The 18,110-nt window shown below is 35.4% G+C and overlaps 5 protein-coding genes across 6 annotated transcripts in view; 4 read left to right on the plus strand and 1 right to left on the minus strand.

Moving 5' to 3' along the window:
* Positions 1-2,666: 2,666 nt before the first annotated feature.
* LOC106140074 (gamma-glutamylcyclotransferase-like) lies at positions 2,667-5,081 on the plus strand. The gene is made up of 4 exons (XM_060948891.1): positions 2,667-2,840; positions 3,617-3,750; positions 4,471-4,627; positions 4,953-5,081. Exons 1-4 carry the CDS (start codon positions 2,667-2,669, stop codon positions 5,079-5,081), a joined length of 594 nt encoding a protein of 197 aa, XP_060804874.1.
* A 1,097-nt stretch (positions 5,082-6,178) lies between these two features.
* LOC106140128 (glycosaminoglycan xylosylkinase homolog) lies at positions 6,179-9,184 on the plus strand. The gene is made up of 6 exons (XM_060952751.1): positions 6,179-6,777; positions 6,972-7,109; positions 7,443-7,674; positions 7,947-8,139; positions 8,314-8,514; positions 8,865-9,184. Exons 1-6 carry the CDS (start codon positions 6,481-6,483, stop codon positions 9,070-9,072), a joined length of 1,269 nt encoding a protein of 422 aa, XP_060808734.1. The 5' UTR covers positions 6,179-6,480; the 3' UTR covers positions 9,073-9,184.
* A 940-nt stretch (positions 9,185-10,124) lies between these two features.
* LOC106140130 (gamma-glutamylcyclotransferase-like) lies at positions 10,125-11,844 on the plus strand. Of its 2 annotated transcripts, none has more exons than XM_013341662.2 (4): positions 10,125-10,399; positions 10,771-10,944; positions 11,049-11,182; positions 11,425-11,844. In XM_013341662.2, exons 2-4 carry the CDS (start codon positions 10,828-10,830, stop codon positions 11,705-11,707), a joined length of 534 nt encoding a protein of 177 aa, XP_013197116.2. In that variant the 5' UTR covers positions 10,125-10,399; positions 10,771-10,827; the 3' UTR covers positions 11,708-11,844. The 2 variants fall into 2 exon arrangements, with proteins under 2 accessions (XP_013197116.2, XP_013197115.2); XM_013341661.2 differs by lacking the exon at positions 10,125-10,399 and adding an exon at positions 10,476-10,660.
* Positions 11,845-11,976: 132 nt separating this feature from the next.
* Positions 11,977-14,612, plus strand: LOC106140073 (gamma-glutamylcyclotransferase). The gene is made up of 3 exons (XM_013341598.2): positions 11,977-12,322; positions 13,757-13,890; positions 14,204-14,612. Exons 1-3 carry the CDS (start codon positions 12,197-12,199, stop codon positions 14,598-14,600), a joined length of 657 nt encoding a protein of 218 aa, XP_013197052.1. The 5' UTR covers positions 11,977-12,196; the 3' UTR covers positions 14,601-14,612.
* The window catches only part of LOC106140127 (insulin receptor), a 55,014-nt gene continuing 50,620 nt past the window's right edge, over positions 13,717-18,110 (minus strand). The window contains exon 26 of the mRNA XM_013341659.2: positions 13,717-17,941. Within this exon, the coding sequence (XP_013197113.2) occupies positions 17,709-17,941 (233 nt within the window). The 3' untranslated portion in view covers positions 13,717-17,708. The remainder of the gene's footprint in view (positions 17,942-18,110) is intronic.

Raw genomic sequence — 18,110 nt, forward strand, 5'->3', positions numbered from 1 at the left:
AATAAAATCTTATTTCAGTACTTCTTGTGTAAAATCACAAAAAACTATTAGATCTACTAGAGCAGAAAAACATACATACATATAATAACGCCTATATCCCTTGCGGGGTAGATAGAGCCAACAGTCTTAAAACGACTGATAGGCCACGTTCAGCTGTTTGGCTTAATGATAGAATTGAAATTCAAATAGTGACAGGTTCCTAGCCTGTCGCCTAAAAGAAGAATCCCAAGTTTATAAGCCTATCCCTTAGTCCCCTTTTACGACATCCATGAGGAAGAGATTGAGTAGCTCTATTCTTTTTTCTAATGGTGCCGGTAACCACACGGCACAGAGCAGAAAAAAGTAGTTATAATTCTGCATTATAATTATTTTAGACCAGGATCGGTGCGATTGTTTCTGTATTTGCGCTGATTGATGGCGGGTCTGCCCTCGCCTGACGACGGCTCGCTGCATTGTTAACAACAAGAGTACACTAGCATGCTGATACATGAATATCAATGAGGGTTTATATCATCGTTTATATAAAGCCTCTGTTTATTTTTTATTGATATCAGTATATGTCGCTAGGTACATAACATAACAGGAACTTAGCCACTGTAGTTTTGTCAAATTTTACGAGTTTCGATATATTTTTTATTTAAAAAGTGTTTAATTAAGTAATATTGAAACTAATCTGTAGGTAACTAGATTTATAAACCTTAGCCAATAAAACAATAAACCTCTCATGTTGGTTTTCCAACCGCAGATAAGTAGTGCAAAACAGAATAAATTATCTTTAATCTCTAGGAAACCCTTGAATCATAATTTGCAAGAAAAATTCCAACTAGGTAGAACTTACTTCAAATTCATTTCCCTGGAGAAAACACTGTTTACGCCGAGTTATTTGTAAAACTTTGCGAGTAACTAGTCAGTCTTAAAGTTGAAATCAAGTCACTATTTGTATCCATTATAAACTTATCTATAATATAATATGTTGACTGATATATGCCGTGTGGTTCCCAGCAACAATACAAAAAGAATAGGATCACTCCATCTCTTTCCCATAGATGTCGTAGAAGGCGACTAAGGGATAGGCTTTCAAACTTGGGATTCTTTTTTCAGGGGATGGGCTAGCAACCTGTCACTATTTGGATCTCAATTCTCTCATTAAGCCAAGCTGAACGTGACCGATCAGTCTTTTCAAGACTGCTGGATCTATCTACGCCACAAGGGATATAGACGTGACCATATGTATGTATGTAACGACTAATATATATCAACGTGCGGGCCAAGCCGCGGGGTCTGAAATTAAAATTGGACATCTTTACACGTAGATAGGTTTCCTTTATATTGTCAATAAGTGAGGATTCCTCGAAATTTACACAATATGCCTTATTTTGAAATCTGACTTTAATTATTTATCATCTAAATCCGCTCAAACGCTTAGCAAATACCTATCCGCAGATATAAATATACCTATAAATACAAATAAAAACTACGGGAGTAAACTATAAATAAGTTTTGTTTACTCAAGTGAACCTTAAATCTTATAACAGCCTAACAAGATCTATCAATTTATCTAAACAACAATGAAATGGCGTGAAATCAGTAGTCTGGTGTGGCTTGTTTGCGCAAGCTGTTTAAAAAAGCGGCCCTACCGGGGCGCCCAATTAGGGCGGCGACGATGCTGATTGGGCGTAATCCCGTTAACATCGGCGCGGGGTCACGCTGTCTCACATGAACGTGATGTTACAGTTTGGATATGACACGCCACGCCATAGCTTTGATCGACCTACTAATAAAAGCACACTTTTCGGGATTTGTGGCACTGAAAGACAAATATAAAACTACATATATAGCAAATTTTGCGCTACTTTTGATTTAAGTTTTGATGTAAATTGTCTGCCATGACAAGACTTATAACGCCACAATGTTTTTCATAAATAACAGGACATGTAAAATTTGCTGAATCTGTTTTCCGATAGTCATGTGGCATACGAACATCAGTCATCGAATATAATCGATTTCATAGCTTTATCACTAATTTTTATAAGCAGTTGAAGAGGAGTTAGGTACGCTCGCTCTAATGCATGAATTACTGTAAAACGAAAATGGTTACGTTACGGTGATAAAATACTGTTACGATCCTCAGTATGATATCACCGATAAGTCTCTTTGAACATACCTACTAGTTCAATTTTCCAACATCGCACATATTCTTTTCAATAAACTTCATTTAAAAAATTGTATTTGTCTAACCCTAGAGTGTCCACTTAATCATAAATAATTAAGTTTAACCCTTATGGGATAACGACGTATAGATACATAATGCATATTAATTTTATTTGTGTTCTGTGATTCCCAGCCCCAGCACATAAGAATAAGACCAAGCCATTTCATTTATATGGGTGTCGTTAAAAGCGACTAAGGAAATGGACACATTAGTCTATTAAGGTACCTAATCATCAGAATTTTTAAATTAAGATAAGTCATTCTAATTAATAATAAGAAGATGATTACAGAATCATCAAACTTCAAAAATATTGGTCGATACCAGTTTGTCAGCCACTGTGTGCATAATATGATTATTATTGCATTCTTGACATGCGTATGATACGAATAGAGGTAGTTTATAGGATTGTAATATAAACGTTACTCGCATTTCACGTAAGAGGCATAACATTAACATGGCACTGTTGGTGAATACTGTATTTTTGTTTCTCGTACTGTCCGTGTGTAGCATTTTCTGTTCAGATGATAACGGAACATTCTTTTATTTTGCATACGGTAGTAATTTACTTGATAAACGAATAAAGTTGAATAATCCGACGGCGATCTTTACTGGTCCCGCTGAATTAAAGGTAAGAATTTTACATTCTTCTTATGCAATCCTCATATCAACAGTAGGAACTCTTTTCTGATTAGTACGTTAGTTTGAATGCTACACGAACATGCATTATAAAGTCCCCATATTCTCTCTATCTGTATGTAGGTACTTTTGAAATCTTAATCTCTGAAAGTTGTGGACGTATTTTGTTTCTGTTTGAAATGTAGGAAACACTGTTTTCAGAGGAAGATTTTTATTTATAAATGCTACCTGTGGTTAGGTGAAGCGAGTCGCTAAGTAGTTTAATAATAAAATTGAGATTCCGAGAAGTGGCACGTTAATAACTCTTTGCCTAAAAGTTAGCTTTTAAATTTAGGACTTTTATGTTTTATCAATGGGTTATCAATCTGCTATTAGGACTAACATATGACGGAAAAAAATTTACAGCATGGCTAACCGTATAAGGCATAAAGGTGTGATGTGTGGGTGTGAATAATCCATGAGTAGGTACACACATTAGGCGTGTATTATGATACATATATAAAACCACACCTCTTTCCTGGTGGGGTGGGCATAGACTACATCTTCCCACTTGCCATCTATGATCCCTGCATACTTCTTTCGCTTCATCCACATTCTGTAGTCGCCTTAAAAATATTGCATGCCTGAAGGGGCAAACTGTTGATACTATTAAATGTATATCCATCAACATGTCTACATAGTTATACAATAAATATTTTGAGTTTGAATTTGAGTTCACGCAAGATCGTCGAAACAAAAGCCTTGTATAAAAATAAATATCTATAATAGGATTACAGGTTAGATTTCTTTAACTACATAAAGTATTGGGAAGGAGCTGTAGCCACAATAGTTCCACATCCTGGACACGTGGTGTGGGGTGCCCTGTGGACTCTTGACAAAAAGGAGATGGACCGTCTCGATAAGTAAGCAGTTTATACGGATAACTGTCCGTTCTTCATACCTTTTGTCCATCCTTCCGCAAATAAAATGTATTTTTATTTGTAACGAATGTACTCAAAACTTCACTAGACCGATATTGATGATACATATGTATGTTCCCCGCAAGGGTAGACAGAGCCAACAGTCTTGAAAAGACTGAAAGGCCGCGTTCAGCTGTTTGCCTTTAAGATAGAATTGAGATTCAAATAGTGACAGGTTGCTAGCCCATCGCCTAAAAGAAGAATCCCAAGTTTATAAGCCTACCCCTTAGTCGCCTTTTACGACATCCATGGGAGAGAGATGGAGTGGACCTATTCTTTTTTCTATTGGTGCCGAGAACCACACGGCACTGGATATTGATGATATTTAAAGGTATGAACGAAAATGGAACGAAGACTTTTTTGTGAATCCAACCGCAGTGAAAGTCTACGTATAGCTAGGCGTAATACTGAAAATACCAAGCAAGAAAATACCCAAGTACCTGGCTGTGTAACCTCAAGATATGAACTATATTTATGCAATATTTCATTAAAAATCAACTTTCTAGCCGAGAAAACGTAACAGGCAGAAATACAGACATGTGTACCTCTCTTTTGCATTTAAAATACTTACCTATTAGTATGAAGCTTCAAATAAATAACCTAGCTACCTATGGAAGCATGGCATGAATTTGATGGGATTTTTTTGTCAATTTAATTAATCAGGCAAGAAGGCGTAGACGTTGGACTGTATTTTGCTCTGAACAAGACTGTGACGATGCCGGGAGGAATCAGCGTCGAGGCTCGCACATATCAAGCCACCAAGCTTCCTAGTTTTGATGACTTGCCAATGCAAAGGCAACCGTCCAACACCTACTTGCAGGCAAGCATTAGTTTTAATGCAGTTGTAAAGAGTAGGTGCGACTCCGCTCATTTTATATATTTAAATAAATTTATAAAGACAAACACGTCCATTTTCTGAGACACGATTCAGTGAGTTATTAATTTTTTTTATTGTTCTATTTCTGTCCAAATATTAAATAACACTAAATAAATTTATTTTATGCAAATTGTACGGTGGTCCAGCATCGCCAAAAAAAGTCTGTAAGAACTTGTAACGCTTTCAGCCAACAATTTTCCTTTTAAATAGATTTTTGGCAAAAATTTTATTCCATAGTAAAACCATACTAAATAAACATATTTTACAGGTGATTTTCTTGGGTGCTGTGGAGAGCAAACTTCCAGCAGATTATATCGGGTCGCTTTTGACCATTAACCCTAATGGACAATTTGCAAATGAAACGATCCGGAAAAGTCTTGGATACCCTTTTTATTAATAACACCTACCTAACAAATACCTAAATACAAATTATTAAAAAATTATTTAGGTACATCTGTTGATACCTAAACTATATATACTAGCTTGTACTCCGATATATTTCATCTTCAAATAAATAAAAAGTTCTACTATAAATAATTAAGGTACCTAGTGTGTTTAACCCATTTTTAAACTACACAAAGCCAGTATTGTCTAGTTATTTACTGTTGAGGTGAGGACCTCAAAAAAACAGAAGATAAGACGAAATTTTAACTTCTTTGCAACATGAATAGTCTATGCCTGTTAGTCAATAGCCTCAAAAAGACTTGAGTGACCTAATAAATAAGAAGTCGATTGATTATTACCATCATATTGTTGCATTTCAAAGATCCATGGTATAAAACCTGGTACAAAACTATACCTAGATCTTTGAAATCCGACAATATAGGACTTACCTGAGTACCTACTGTACCTACACAACCTACGCTAGTATAGTAAAGGTATTTTCATTCAATGTTGTTTCTTGCGCCACCGTCTGTATGCTGTGTATTTTTCCTCTCCGTCCACTGGTTGTCTGGAAGAATCGCTCAATGCGATAAGACCGCTCATTGTACTAAAATCTTCTATCATCAATTAGATATCTATCATCTAGGTAGGTATATACTATTTCCACAACATTGTTCCTTTCTTGTGTGCAATAATATAGCTATAACATGGAGTGATTCATTAATTCATTTGAATGAATTGCGCTCAAGATGGCGTGCGACCCGCGGTGATCTAAATCTTCCTACTTCGATTCCTGCTAATGTATGGACTGCTCCATACTCTGCGAATTAGCGAAGTTATAATGATTAGATATTACCACTTTCACCACAGACATATAATAATGTCAGTATGAGCATGTCTGTGGTAAGATGTACTTAGGATGTCTGAAACTGAAACAACACATTCTGTATTATAAGCATAAACGATTGAAAAGCAAACACAATGTATTCTATAGCCTGACACCTTAAGTCCAGAAGTTAAATAAAAAAAAATTATGGGTGAAATCTGTTACTGTCGGAACAGGGAAAATAATAATTCTTTGATTTCAACGCGATGCTCTTTCTTTTTCTTTTGCATGTCAAACAATTCAACACGAAAGAGACAAACGCAACGACCGTCGATTGTCGACTTGATTGTCGATCGCGGAAATGTTAAGTGTTTGGCAAAGAAACAAAATCAAACAACAAAAACCAGTTAACTAACATCGAACAATTAATACAAAATTATAGTGATTAAGAAGTTTAAGGTTTTGCAAATAACACTGTGCATTAGTGTAGCATTTTCGTGTATAATGTTAACCGTAAATAAATGTGAAACTGCCGTTCAGTTTCACATTAGTTAAGTGATAATTTTTTACGAATATAAAACCAAACATGTCTATGAATTATGCCTTTGGATTCTCAATAATTCTATTAATTCTTGTTGTTCTCAATATATATTTCTTTTACACACTAAATACTGTAGGAAAAAAGGGATCCTCATATAAAGTGCCCAGTGAGGTTGACCTCACCACAAATATTTATAGAGAAATTAATGATTACCTGAATTACTTGCCAAGCCAATACAAAAATAGAAATCCCAAATATACACCTATACAAAGAAGTTTAGTCCAATCATTCAATTCAACAAAATTAAACATTATAAAGGATGTGTGGCAATACTCAAAGAATGTAAGTTTATTTTTATTTTTCAACCTATACTTATATTGATAACTTAAGTAATTCACAACCATGTTCACAATTATGTTCACCTGTTGTAGCTTTTAACCTTAAAGTTATTTAATTAAGTATTCAAGTTAGTATTTAATATATAGTTATGAGTCTCATCATTGAAAAAATAATATAGTTTATTTTTATAATTTCAGTGGGAAAGTGAAGAGTCTTTGTTTCCACAGGAAAGTGGAATTCTTGGCAAGCTTCTTCAAAAAATGAGAAAAGCTACAATATACCTGGTTGATGTTGCTCCAAAAGGGTCTCAAATGAAATTGTCATTGCTACTCGAGGTACCTTTGAGGTTAACAATCGTGTTGATGAAAAATCCAGAGTAGAGACTATGCAATATAATAGGACCACCTAGTCATACTTTTTTAATATGTTTTCAACTTCTGCATGCTTATTGTATTCACTGATATCTGGCTTAAAATGCAGCAGAGAAGTCACAAACAGTTTGGGTACCTCCTCTATTATATTGATCTTACCTTTGTTTTTTAAAGTACTGAATACCTTAAAGACATTTTTTTAATTAAATAATAAATTAAATTGAGTTACAATACAAATGTCCAAATTGTAATAATATTGTGAATCCTGCCACAGTGATGTAACTTTAAAAATTTCAGGGAAAAAATAAAGTGCTGTTCAAGCCAAAGAGATATGAGCTGAATCATGTTATAGCAGCAGGTGATATTTACGGGGGCTTTGACCGCCACAACTCTGAAGTGTTTGCATATTATCTAGCAATGGTAATGAATTTTAAGTGGATTGCTCCCTCAGTCTTGAGAAAGATTAATGTCAAGAATGATGTGTTTCCCGTAGCCACAAGATCGTTGAAGCTCACTATGGTAAAAAATGGTAATAAGAATTTGGAAATCACTTTCCTTAGGAAACCTAAACATATCTAAAATCAATTCAAATTTTTAAATTGTTTCAAGCAACAAGAACAATCAACTTAAAAAGGAAATGGATCCAAGCTCCAAAGCATTGCATACAACGGGAAACATGCAATGATAAAAGATAATCCCAATTTAAAAAGATTTTTTCTTTAAAATAGATGCCTCGATATGGTGTTAGTTAATAATTGCTAAGTATCAAGGAATCAATACATTTTCGTTTCTTCCCATCAGGTACAACACGGTGTATATTTGGAAAATGTTTATATTGCCATGTCAAACATACAGTCTGCCCTGACAAAAATGGCGACATAGAGGGGGCAGCTATTTTATTTCTCGAAAAAAAATTTCAGACCCATGCGTCACCGTGGCGACGCTCCTATAACAGCAGAAAAATGAGTTGGGAATTGGAGCATAATTATTGTATGTAAGTAAAATGTTACATGAACTAAGTATTTCATAAATATTAGTTATTACCAAAAACCTAGTGGTCTTTGTTCAAGATGCTCAAGTGAACTTCTGTAGCTACTATTTATCTCAGTTCACTACCCTGTTTGTATTAGGGGTAGAAGAAAAATGATCATAATGTCATACTTTTCAGGAAACTTACGAAGAATCTCACTTTAAAGCGAATTTTAAATCTAGTAGATGTTTCACTATTCGACTTCCTAATTCAAAATGGGGATCGACATCATTATGAAGTTTACAAGGACAAAATTATTCTATTAGACAATGGTAAAGGATTAGGAAATCCTACAGCTGATGCAATGGATATTTTAGCACCTCTATATCAGTGCTGCATGTAAGTACCTTTGTCTCACTATTTTATCAAACCAGACTTATAATCCAGTATCATGTTCAAATTAGACATTTTGCTGTGGTTGACGTTTTACTGCCAAATGGAGCACCCTGAGCTGCTCTCGAGATAGATAAGGATGTGTCAGGATTATCGCCAGAAGGAAGAACAATGACAAATTTTTATTCAGTAAGTTTGTTAAAATTGGCTCGCTTCCACTTTAAGTTGATGATGTGGGAGCCAGTGCCTGGAGTTCTATTTCACAGATGCATGCATATTTTTACAGTTTCCCATACAGATACTTACAAAGATATGTTTTTTTTGTGATATAATATTCTCTTCAATTTATTTTACAGGATATCAAACTCTACATGGCGACATCTTGAACTGCTTTCTGGGGGAATCCTGACGGAAACAATTAAAATTCTCTCGTCGTTTGAAGGGTACAAATTGGCGACGGACGATCATTATAAAGCAGTTGAGCGTAGACTGTTGAAAATTTACGCAACAATACAGTATTGTATAGGGAAACATGGCAGTTCTAAAGTATTTAAAATAAGTTAATATTAAAAGAAATGTTTTTATGGATTAATAATTTAAGTATAAATATTGTTATACATACATATTGTAACGACAAAGAAAGAAAGATATTGTTATGAGAGAAATTTTGATCTTTTTTTTAAATTTTACCAAAATACAGCACATATTTTTTATATGTCGCATCAAAACGTCTTGAGAATATTGCGATCATACTGTCTTACTCGTGACCATAAAACATAAAAACACGAAAATACGTTGTCATAGTACGTATAGGTCGCGCGGTGGTTAAAGAACGCTCGGAAAAAATAGTGGGGGCAAACGGCGCATGTGTACATTCGCGCTCAAAAATGCTAAGGGAAATGTTTTTTTTTTTTATTTATTTAATACTAACTGTTGTCCCGCAACTTCGCCCGCGTGATTTTCCAAAAAAAGTAGCCTATGTTTTAACTCGGTTATTTAACTATGTATATCCATATCTTATAATATACTTATAATGTTAGTATGGATTTTGTGCCTTATGTATACTTATAATCCCTACTTATATTATAAATGCGAAAATGTGTTTGTGTGTATGCATGTTCAGTTTTCACACTTAACCTGACCTGGCTGAACCAATTTTGATGAAATTTGACATAGTTATATTCAACCGTGGACGGACATAGGGTAGGGGCGACTTGTACTGTTTGAGAATTGATATATTATTTTAAGTTGTCGCGTACAAATACGATAAAACAATTTGTGCGCAACAGTACCCAAGAGACACGGGACGCGCGAACTCAACGCGGGAAGTAAAGAGTGACTAATCCACCAATACGTGTCGCCGTCGGCGCACACCCGCCCCCCCTCTCTCCTCGTCGCACCTAATAGACCTAAAAATTGATCACTGCGCATGCCCCTTCTACTTTTGCCGAGCGTTCTTAAACCACCGCGCGACCTATAGTCGGATTAAATGCGTTGCTTGTTTTGAAAAAAAAAGATTATTTTGGTCATGCCTGAACTTTTTTAAAATGGCAACACTGATAAGCAACAAAACCAAATAAGTCATGACAGTTATCAGCCAGCTGACAAAGTAAACATTTATCTTTAGAGATGCGAATCATACATTGAGTTATGTACACTATCGATGAGTAATCTTTTACTGAAACCTGGACTTAAAATTAACCAAAACCGCTCGCAAACGCAGAACATAATAGAGCTGTTACTGTGCGCCTCTCGCGTACTCACTCTTCATGCACCGAGCACCAGACTACTATAGCCAAAGATATCACTTTAGTTTTTTGGTTACAGTATACGGAACACAAAGACTAGAGACTGAGAGCAGAAGAGGAGGCAGTTACTTAAACAAAACCTTGTAATATAATAAATTAGAAGTTTTTAACAAACATTAGAAATTATAATTAACGAATAAGAAAATATCGAATAACATCACATCACTCTTAACCTAAAATTTTGTTTTGATATTTTTTTTTTTACAAATCTGCAGATAATTATTTTTTCTACTAATTTACATCAATAAGTTAATCAAAATAATAGTTTCGTGGTCGCTTTATCACATGTTTATTTTGAGAGCTCTTGTGCTACATGTTTCATGGCTTTGAGCAAACACCGGATTGTGAGCATTGACAGTGGTTTTAATATTTATAAGATTCACTTATTTATTATTTACTGGTAAGTACACACTTATAGGTAGTGTGCTAAATCGTTTTTTTTTTTGTTTTACAGCTATCACCAAAAAATATTTTGTGAACCAAGTTTTCTCTACAAAATACGTATTCAACTATGATCTCCAATATTAAAGATACTTTCTTGTATTTTGCTTATGGCAGTAATTTATTTAAGAAACGAATTCACATTAATAATCCATCTGCTGTATTTATTGGCGTCGGAAAATTAGAAGTAAGTATATGTATCTAATATAGCGGCTCACACAGCACATATATAGCCAATATAATATGTGGATATATAATGATAGGTAATATGGGTTTTTACAATATCTACAGGATTATCAATTAGACTTCATCAAGTACTCAGATAACTGGCGGGGGAGCTCTGCAACTATTGTGCCTGTAGAAGGAAGCCAAGTATGGGGTGCTATATGGAGAGTTGAAAATATACATATGCCAGCCTTAGATAGGTAATATACATATGTTTATTGATTGATAATTTTGTTACAAATTTTTATTCACATTATCTCAATGACTCAACATAGACATCAAAATACATATTACATGCATAGTGATTAACAAAAGAAAATTATGAAGATATTACCTGTCGGACTACTACAAAAGATAATCATTAGATATTAGATGAATAAAAAGAATGAATTTTAGTTTAAGTATAATAAGCTTTTTAACAAAAATCATTTCACTTTTGCAGACAAGAAGGAGTGGAAACAAATTGGTACTTCCCTAAAACTGTCACAATTTTTACTGAAGATGGAAAGAAAGTAGAATGTCGAACATATCAACAGACAATTAATCCGCCACCACGCAGGGATGATCAAGATATACCAATAGATAGGAGGCCATCCATGACCTACATGGAATGCATTCTGAAAGGAGCCAAGGAGTGTGGACTTCCCAAAGAATATATTAAGAAGTTGGAGAGAATACCACATAATGGACAAGAGGCACCAAACATGAAAAAGCTTTTGGAATAATTTATGTAATAAGCCCTACCATAATAAATAAATAAAACTGACATTCAAGATGATGATGAATAGCAAAGACTTAGTACTTTGTGACTGTGATTTATATTATTTATGTTAATAATAATATACCTATGTATGTTACACTATGAGCTAGTGTTTATTTATTCCCTCAAAATCTCTGCTCCAGTCAATCTTTCTCTCATCTTTGGGAAATCTCCATTCAGTATCATAGTATTTCATATGCTTCTATTCTCTATTGTTTAAAATATTCGGAATATAGATATTTGACAAATATTCCGCTTTGAGTACATATTTGACATTCTCATTATTCCTCAGCAGTGTTCATTCTGTAAAAATCTATGATCAAATGTCAATTTGAAATAAAGGTGCCTATTTTATAAAAATGCCAATATATTTTACACAAGAAGAAATGAGCAATACATAAATCATGAGTGGATTTTTTTAAACTTTATAAAGATTACCACCACATTTAATACTATGAATGCTCCGGCTATAAAAGAACCTGATTCATTCTTATATTTCGCTTATGGCGCGAATATACTTCCTTACAGAATGCGCATGTACAATCTATCACCAGAATTCGTATCAATTGCACGAATTGAGGTAAGTTTTCCTCGTGAGGATTTTGTTTTTAACCCTTTCCATGCGGCTGGCGTATTATCACGTATAACTAAAAACCGTTGGCCACACGGTGGGCGTATTATTGCGTCCAAAACAATTCCTTGTGTTAAACGATTAGACCAATATGAAAGTTGGTTCCCCTGTACTGTAGTTATAAACTCAACAACCTTACGTGAAACGGTGGAAAAATACTTACTTATTATTATGTAGATATGAGTGCATGGTTTACGCCGATAGTGTTGTAAGCTTTTTATATAAAAAGTCTAATAAAAGGAGAATAATATAAATGGTAAGTTTATTACTTATAATTCTTAATAATGTGTTTTACCTCGACGATAATATTTTTAAAGATAAATCTTCAGATGAGACTCAAATTGACGAGCATGAACCATATTCGCAACCAAATTTTATCGACGATGATGAGATGTCGCAAAGTATTTTATCTAGAAAACGAGGAAGAAACAATGAAATTTCTCCCGAAACTTTTGACGAGGTCAAAGAATCTCAAGTATTTAAGATACCGCAACGAATTTTACAAAATAAAGTGAAATGTTATGATGACTCTCCAAATCCGATAACACCATGTCCAATAAAAACACGATACAATGTACAAGATATGTCAACTAGCCAGTTACTTATTGTACCCTCATAAATTAAATTTTAAGCTACCCTCGTTACATTTTATTATAACCATAGATTTTTTTTTTAAAGCATGATAAAATAATATAAAAAAATGTAAAATGAGTATGTAAAAAACTGAGTGTTAATTTGCTTATATGCTTGCTCATACCCAGTTGCCCAAAAAATTATTATGATTAATAAAAATTTGATTTCAATTTACTACATATTTCAGTTTTTTATAAAAAAAATATATATGCAAGTAATTTTATATAAATATTTGATATTCTTTTTGTATTTTTGCAGCAAATGTTCATTATTCTCAATCATAATTCAATTTTGCTCATTTCTGCTTATAAAGACGTTATTGTTTCAAGGTATGGCAACACCAAAATTGTCTATATAATTTTGAAAACGAAATAATACGCCATCCGCGTCTAGCGAAAGAAATTACAGAACGCAATAATACGCCTTCCGTACAGTAGAACCAGTTTTGTTAAGACGTAATATCTCGCCCATCGTTTTATAGAAGGGCCTTAATACAAAACCGCCCGTACAGAGACGGCGAAATTGAAATAATGCTTCCGCATGGAAAGGGTTAATCTAGCCCTAGAGGGCTGCTAAAGAAGCCTTCACAAATTCGAAGACCTCTTAAAGAAAGTATGGTGAATATGAAGCCTTCCTTCGCAAAGCACACCATCACCATATCCGACGATAAATCCTGATACCTTTTAATTATATATAATAACTGATAATAAATTTCTTATTGCTATTTTTAAGTACCCTTATTCTTTATAGAATTATAGACTGGATTTCATAAAATATTCCAAATATTGGGGAGGACCTACAGCTACGTTAGTGCCGACTGCCAATGCTCATGCATGGGGTATCATTTGGCGCATGAAAATCAGCGACAGGGATTCCTTAGATGGGTAAATCATTTGGTAAATTACTAGCTTTCGCCCACAGCTATCAACCAAAATAAACCCCAAATGTCATAAAAATCGGTTTAGTGGTTTAACTGTAAATTGGTAACAAACACTAATCGAGTTCGACTCTTTTAGCGAAATTCGATGGTTTTTCCTTTGAAATTTTGATGGTTGTCCATTTTAGTGGAAGGGCACTAACAAATTTGACCTATATGTGTCATTTAGCATAGATATGCCAACGTTTGAAGAATACAATGTGTAAACTTCGGACTATAAAATATTTTGTGTAGTACCTATGTAACGTTCATATTTTTAGATTGAAGGAAGTAGAGGTGAAGAAATATTACGTAAAAATAGTTGAAGTTTTGACGCCATACATGGGATACTTTAGATGTCGAACATATATTCAGAAAGTTAACCCCTTGCCTAGAGGAGATAAGGACACCATTCCCGTGGAACAATGGCCTTCATGGTCCTACCAGCGCATCATGTTGCTCGGTGCGATAGTGAATGAGCTGCCAGAATATTACATCAGTTTTCTGCGTAAATTGAAGCATAATGATGACGAGGGCTGCGTGCGCACAGACTGCCTACTGGTCCGTTACTCGCGGGAGCCACCTTGCGAGTGCCGCGTGCCCGGCAGGATCCCCAGGCTGCCTCTCAAGCTCGATTTGAAAACGAGAAACGTCAGAGTGCAGGCTCAGACCAGATGAAAATGTTCTTTGACGAAATAAACACATTTCTATTGAAAAAATTATTTTATTTTGAGAAATGTATAGGCTTCGCTTTTAACTAGTTATAAAATATATTCAAACAGGGGGTATATTTTAAGGATACATTTCGATATTCAAAACTATACTTCATTTATTTTTTCCAGTTTTTATTAATGTAAAATATTTAAATTATTATTAATAGGTACTCGGTTCTCATTAAATTAAATTAAATATAAAAATTGTACACTATCTAAATCGTTTGGTGAAATCGTATCTAAATTGAGCATAAAGCACAACGCTACCCCGACACTTTACATAACACGCACACAAATCACACGAGGAACACATCATTTGGAAAATATTTTATCAGTCAATAATTTACGAATAATATAATTACTAAAATGAGGTAATGTAACTGCCTTACTAGATGGAAATCACAATTTAATTAAATACTGATAAAAATAAGGGCGTAGGTAAGTAAAAAGTTGAAGAGCAAAGCCCGCAGAAGTATGTGCGAGGCAACGTTGTGCACCGCGAGGCAGCGGCACAACATTACGGCGCAGCTCGAGTGCGCGGGCTGCACTGGATCATTGCGAATTACGACGAAGGTGGAACGAAAGTATGGCCTACATTTAAAATTACGCTTAATAGTTACATACACTAACTTACATTTCATAAATTGAGCAAAAGGCACTATGCAATTTCTAAAATTAAAGAAATATTTGGATTTATACTTTGGAAATTTCATTATGATCAAACTTTTTTTTGAGTGTTTTCGAAATTAGATTTTTTTTTATATTTATGTATTTGAAAAGATACAATTAATGCAACGTGCCTTGAGCCCCTCGTCAATGACAACAATACTCATACCCATTCATCAGTTCCGGGACACCGTCGCCGGCAGCGAGCCGGGGGCGGTGCGCTGGAACAGCAGGCGTCCACTCCGCTGCCTAACACATAGCCCACTCCAAGCCAGCCCGTCGAATTACATTCCTGTGGCACGGTTTTCGGTCGTGGTTCTTTTTGTTATAAAAAAAAGCTAAGAGATAATTTTTCCGAAGTTAACATTAAAGATATAATTTGCACAAATGGAACTGCACGATTCGTATACCGTCGGTGCACAAACAATGCACAAATTATATGCATCATGTGTATCCACACAATCAACAATCCTGCATTCCGCTGAAGGCTGGATGTCTGAAGGCACTCGTTTATACCCTTAAACATTAGTTAAAGTTACCGGGAGCAGCGCTCCAATGCACAGGATTGTTGCAAGTATATCGGACTAACTTTGGTGGAGTTTACATAAATACAAAACATTCCATAACTTAACACATGTATATAATGTAGCTGGCGTATATTTATTTTATACATTTATTTATCGAGACAAGTTATAACCTGATGATAACAATATTATTTTATGTATAACTATTATATATTTTAAATATAATCGAATTATACTATATGTGTGTATTCATACCTGTTCTGGAATATTACGTTAAGTTTATTATTATGATATACATATGTAGTCTTACGCCAGTCGCACACTAAACTCTACACGTTACATTAGTTTGAACTTTTATCCCATAAAATAGAACTTCATAAAATTATGTAATAGGATCGGGACCAAAAATATGATTATTCACGAAATAGCTGCCGGATGCGCATGCGCAGAGTCCAGCGTGCGAAAGTGCTAATATCCAATGTACAAATTACAATTCATACGATCTCTCAATATTAAAATCATTCCGCATAATACATAATGTAGATGCTTTACAAATGTGAGAGAATAAATTAATATGTTATTAAACATATTTAGCCGGGATGGGTAGATTACAATAATCTTAAATATTTATTTATATGATTCTCTAGTCTGTCACGATTAGCTAGACATTATATAGAGTATAATTAAATATAAATACTAAAACAATAATAGTTGGTAGTACAACTACATAACAATAATGGCAGGTATCTCTATTGCATTGTGATTGAACCGGGAAAATCTTGGATGCATACAACTACATATTAAACTAATAGGTAGATACGCACATTGTCAGATGATTTTTGATTGTCAAGTAAAATAATAAGTCTATAAACTGGCGTTCATCTTTAACTATTAGTCCATTTCGTTTCAAGTAAAATATTGAATATTTCAAGTTCGTCAATGTCTTTGGTTATCAAACCGAATGTTAGAACCAATATTACTTTTATAAAGACAGACATCAAGTAACAGTTAAGCGAGGAAGAAGGGCTCTCGAACAGATTGAGTATTATAACATTTGCATAAAATTGCATCGAACAGTACGAGTGACAAATTCGTGGATAGGAATGCGCTTTCAACAAAAAGCGCTTTTAACAGCAACATCAACAACCTCGACAAATTTGACACTCGTCGGGATTTCTCTCGAGATAACGAAAACGTCAGCCGGTGAACGCGAACAAATCAATTCGTACATGAACTAGCCCATGCGATAACATAGCTATTACACACATTACAACTTACATCGTAAACTTAACATTAATAGGCTATGTCAAAAATGACACCGATACAACTATATTATTGAGGTAAACTATATAGGATCCGCGTCGAAACGAATCGACTCAATATAGCTTCAGCAAAAATATTAATTTCCTGATATGAAAACGAATCGAGGGACGCTTGCCTCTTCGGAGGCGGAGTCGAGGCGAGCCTCGGCGCCGGACTCGCAATAAATAAAACGACGCGGGACGCGACAATTTACTAGCTACGCTTACGACTAACATTCGAAGAGCCGACCGCGCCGAGCGGCCGGCCTGAGGTAGATAGAGCGGGCTAGCAGGGCTGCTAGGTGACACCGCGCGACACTTTCACCCGTCTTTTGAGAACACATTGTGTTCAGTCGGGCGGTTTCGTATTTAATCTAGAAACAGACTCGAGTGCATTTAATTTTTATAGAGATTCGTGAAATCCTCAACATGGGTTTTCTATAAAATACAACACGTTTTAAATTCTCCAAAAGCTGTGCTTTAATTCAAAACGTCGTAAGAATTGAAAAGAACTCAAGACCATGAAATGGTGAAAAGTGTCACGCGTCATCACTCCTCAGCCTCCGGGCAGCCCGGCGGGCGCTAGCAGGGCGGCGCGCCCGCGTCGCGCAGCACGCCGTTGGGCCCCTGCTTGGCGGCGGGGCGCGCGGCCGGCCGCAGCGGCTGCAGCGGCTCGGCGGCCGCGTCGTCCGGCGAGCGCGAGCGCAGCGACGACAGCACCCACGACGCCAGGCGCTCCGACACGCCGAACAGGATCGAGCCCGAGCCGGTCGCTACTGCGCCGACGTTCACCTCCGCCATTTCTTGCTCTTCTTCTGTAATAAAACCCAAGTAATTATATTAATCCAATACCGGAGGACAAAGACACTACTATTATAGTATAAGCCCAATTGGTGTGAGTGCTTGAAGCGTTTACGCATGTCAAACAACCCCGGGTGTAATTCCCAATTGACGGATAACTGCAAGCGGTAATTTTTCTTGAGG

Source organism: Amyelois transitella, chromosome 3 (genome assembly GCF_032362555.1).
Source record: "Amyelois transitella isolate CPQ chromosome 3, ilAmyTran1.1, whole genome shotgun sequence".
Classification (NCBI taxonomy): domain Eukaryota; kingdom Metazoa; phylum Arthropoda; class Insecta; order Lepidoptera; family Pyralidae; genus Amyelois; species Amyelois transitella.

What these genes read in the sequence shown, in the direction of transcription:
- LOC106140073 (XM_013341598.2), top strand. Translation starts at nt 12,197, where the DNA reads ATGAATGCTCCGGCTATAAAAGAACCTGATTCATTCTTATATTTCGCT. An exon ending in TATCAATTGCACGAATTGAG is followed by an intron (nt 12,323 to 13,756) that starts GTAAGTTTTCCT and finishes TATTCTTTATAG; the next exon opens with AATTATAGACTGGATTTCAT. An exon ending in GACAGGGATTCCTTAGATGG is followed by an intron (nt 13,891 to 14,203) that starts GTAAATCATTTG and finishes TCATATTTTTAG; the next exon opens with ATTGAAGGAAGTAGAGGTGA.
- LOC106140130 (XM_013341662.2), top strand. Translation starts at nt 10,828, where the DNA reads ATGATCTCCAATATTAAAGATACTTTCTTGTATTTTGCTTATGGCAGT. An exon ending in TTGGCGTCGGAAAATTAGAA is followed by an intron (nt 10,945 to 11,048) that starts GTAAGTATATGT and finishes CAATATCTACAG; the next exon opens with GATTATCAATTAGACTTCAT. An exon ending in CATATGCCAGCCTTAGATAG is followed by an intron (nt 11,183 to 11,424) that starts GTAATATACATA and finishes TCACTTTTGCAG; the next exon opens with ACAAGAAGGAGTGGAAACAA.
- LOC106140074 (XM_060948891.1), top strand. Translation starts at nt 2,667, where the DNA reads ATGGCACTGTTGGTGAATACTGTATTTTTGTTTCTCGTACTGTCCGTG. An exon ending in CTGGTCCCGCTGAATTAAAG is followed by an intron (nt 2,841 to 3,616) that starts GTAAGAATTTTA and finishes TATCTATAATAG; the next exon opens with GATTACAGGTTAGATTTCTT. An exon ending in CGTCCAACACCTACTTGCAG is followed by an intron (nt 4,628 to 4,952) that starts GCAAGCATTAGT and finishes CATATTTTACAG; the next exon opens with GTGATTTTCTTGGGTGCTGT.
- LOC106140128 (XM_060952751.1), top strand. Translation starts at nt 6,481, where the DNA reads ATGTCTATGAATTATGCCTTTGGATTCTCAATAATTCTATTAATTCTT. An exon ending in AATTGTCATTGCTACTCGAG is followed by an intron (nt 7,110 to 7,442) that starts GTACCTTTGAGG and finishes TAAAAATTTCAG; the next exon opens with GGAAAAAATAAAGTGCTGTT. An exon ending in GCTCACTATGGTAAAAAATG is followed by an intron (nt 7,675 to 7,946) that starts GTAATAAGAATT and finishes TCTTCCCATCAG; the next exon opens with GTACAACACGGTGTATATTT.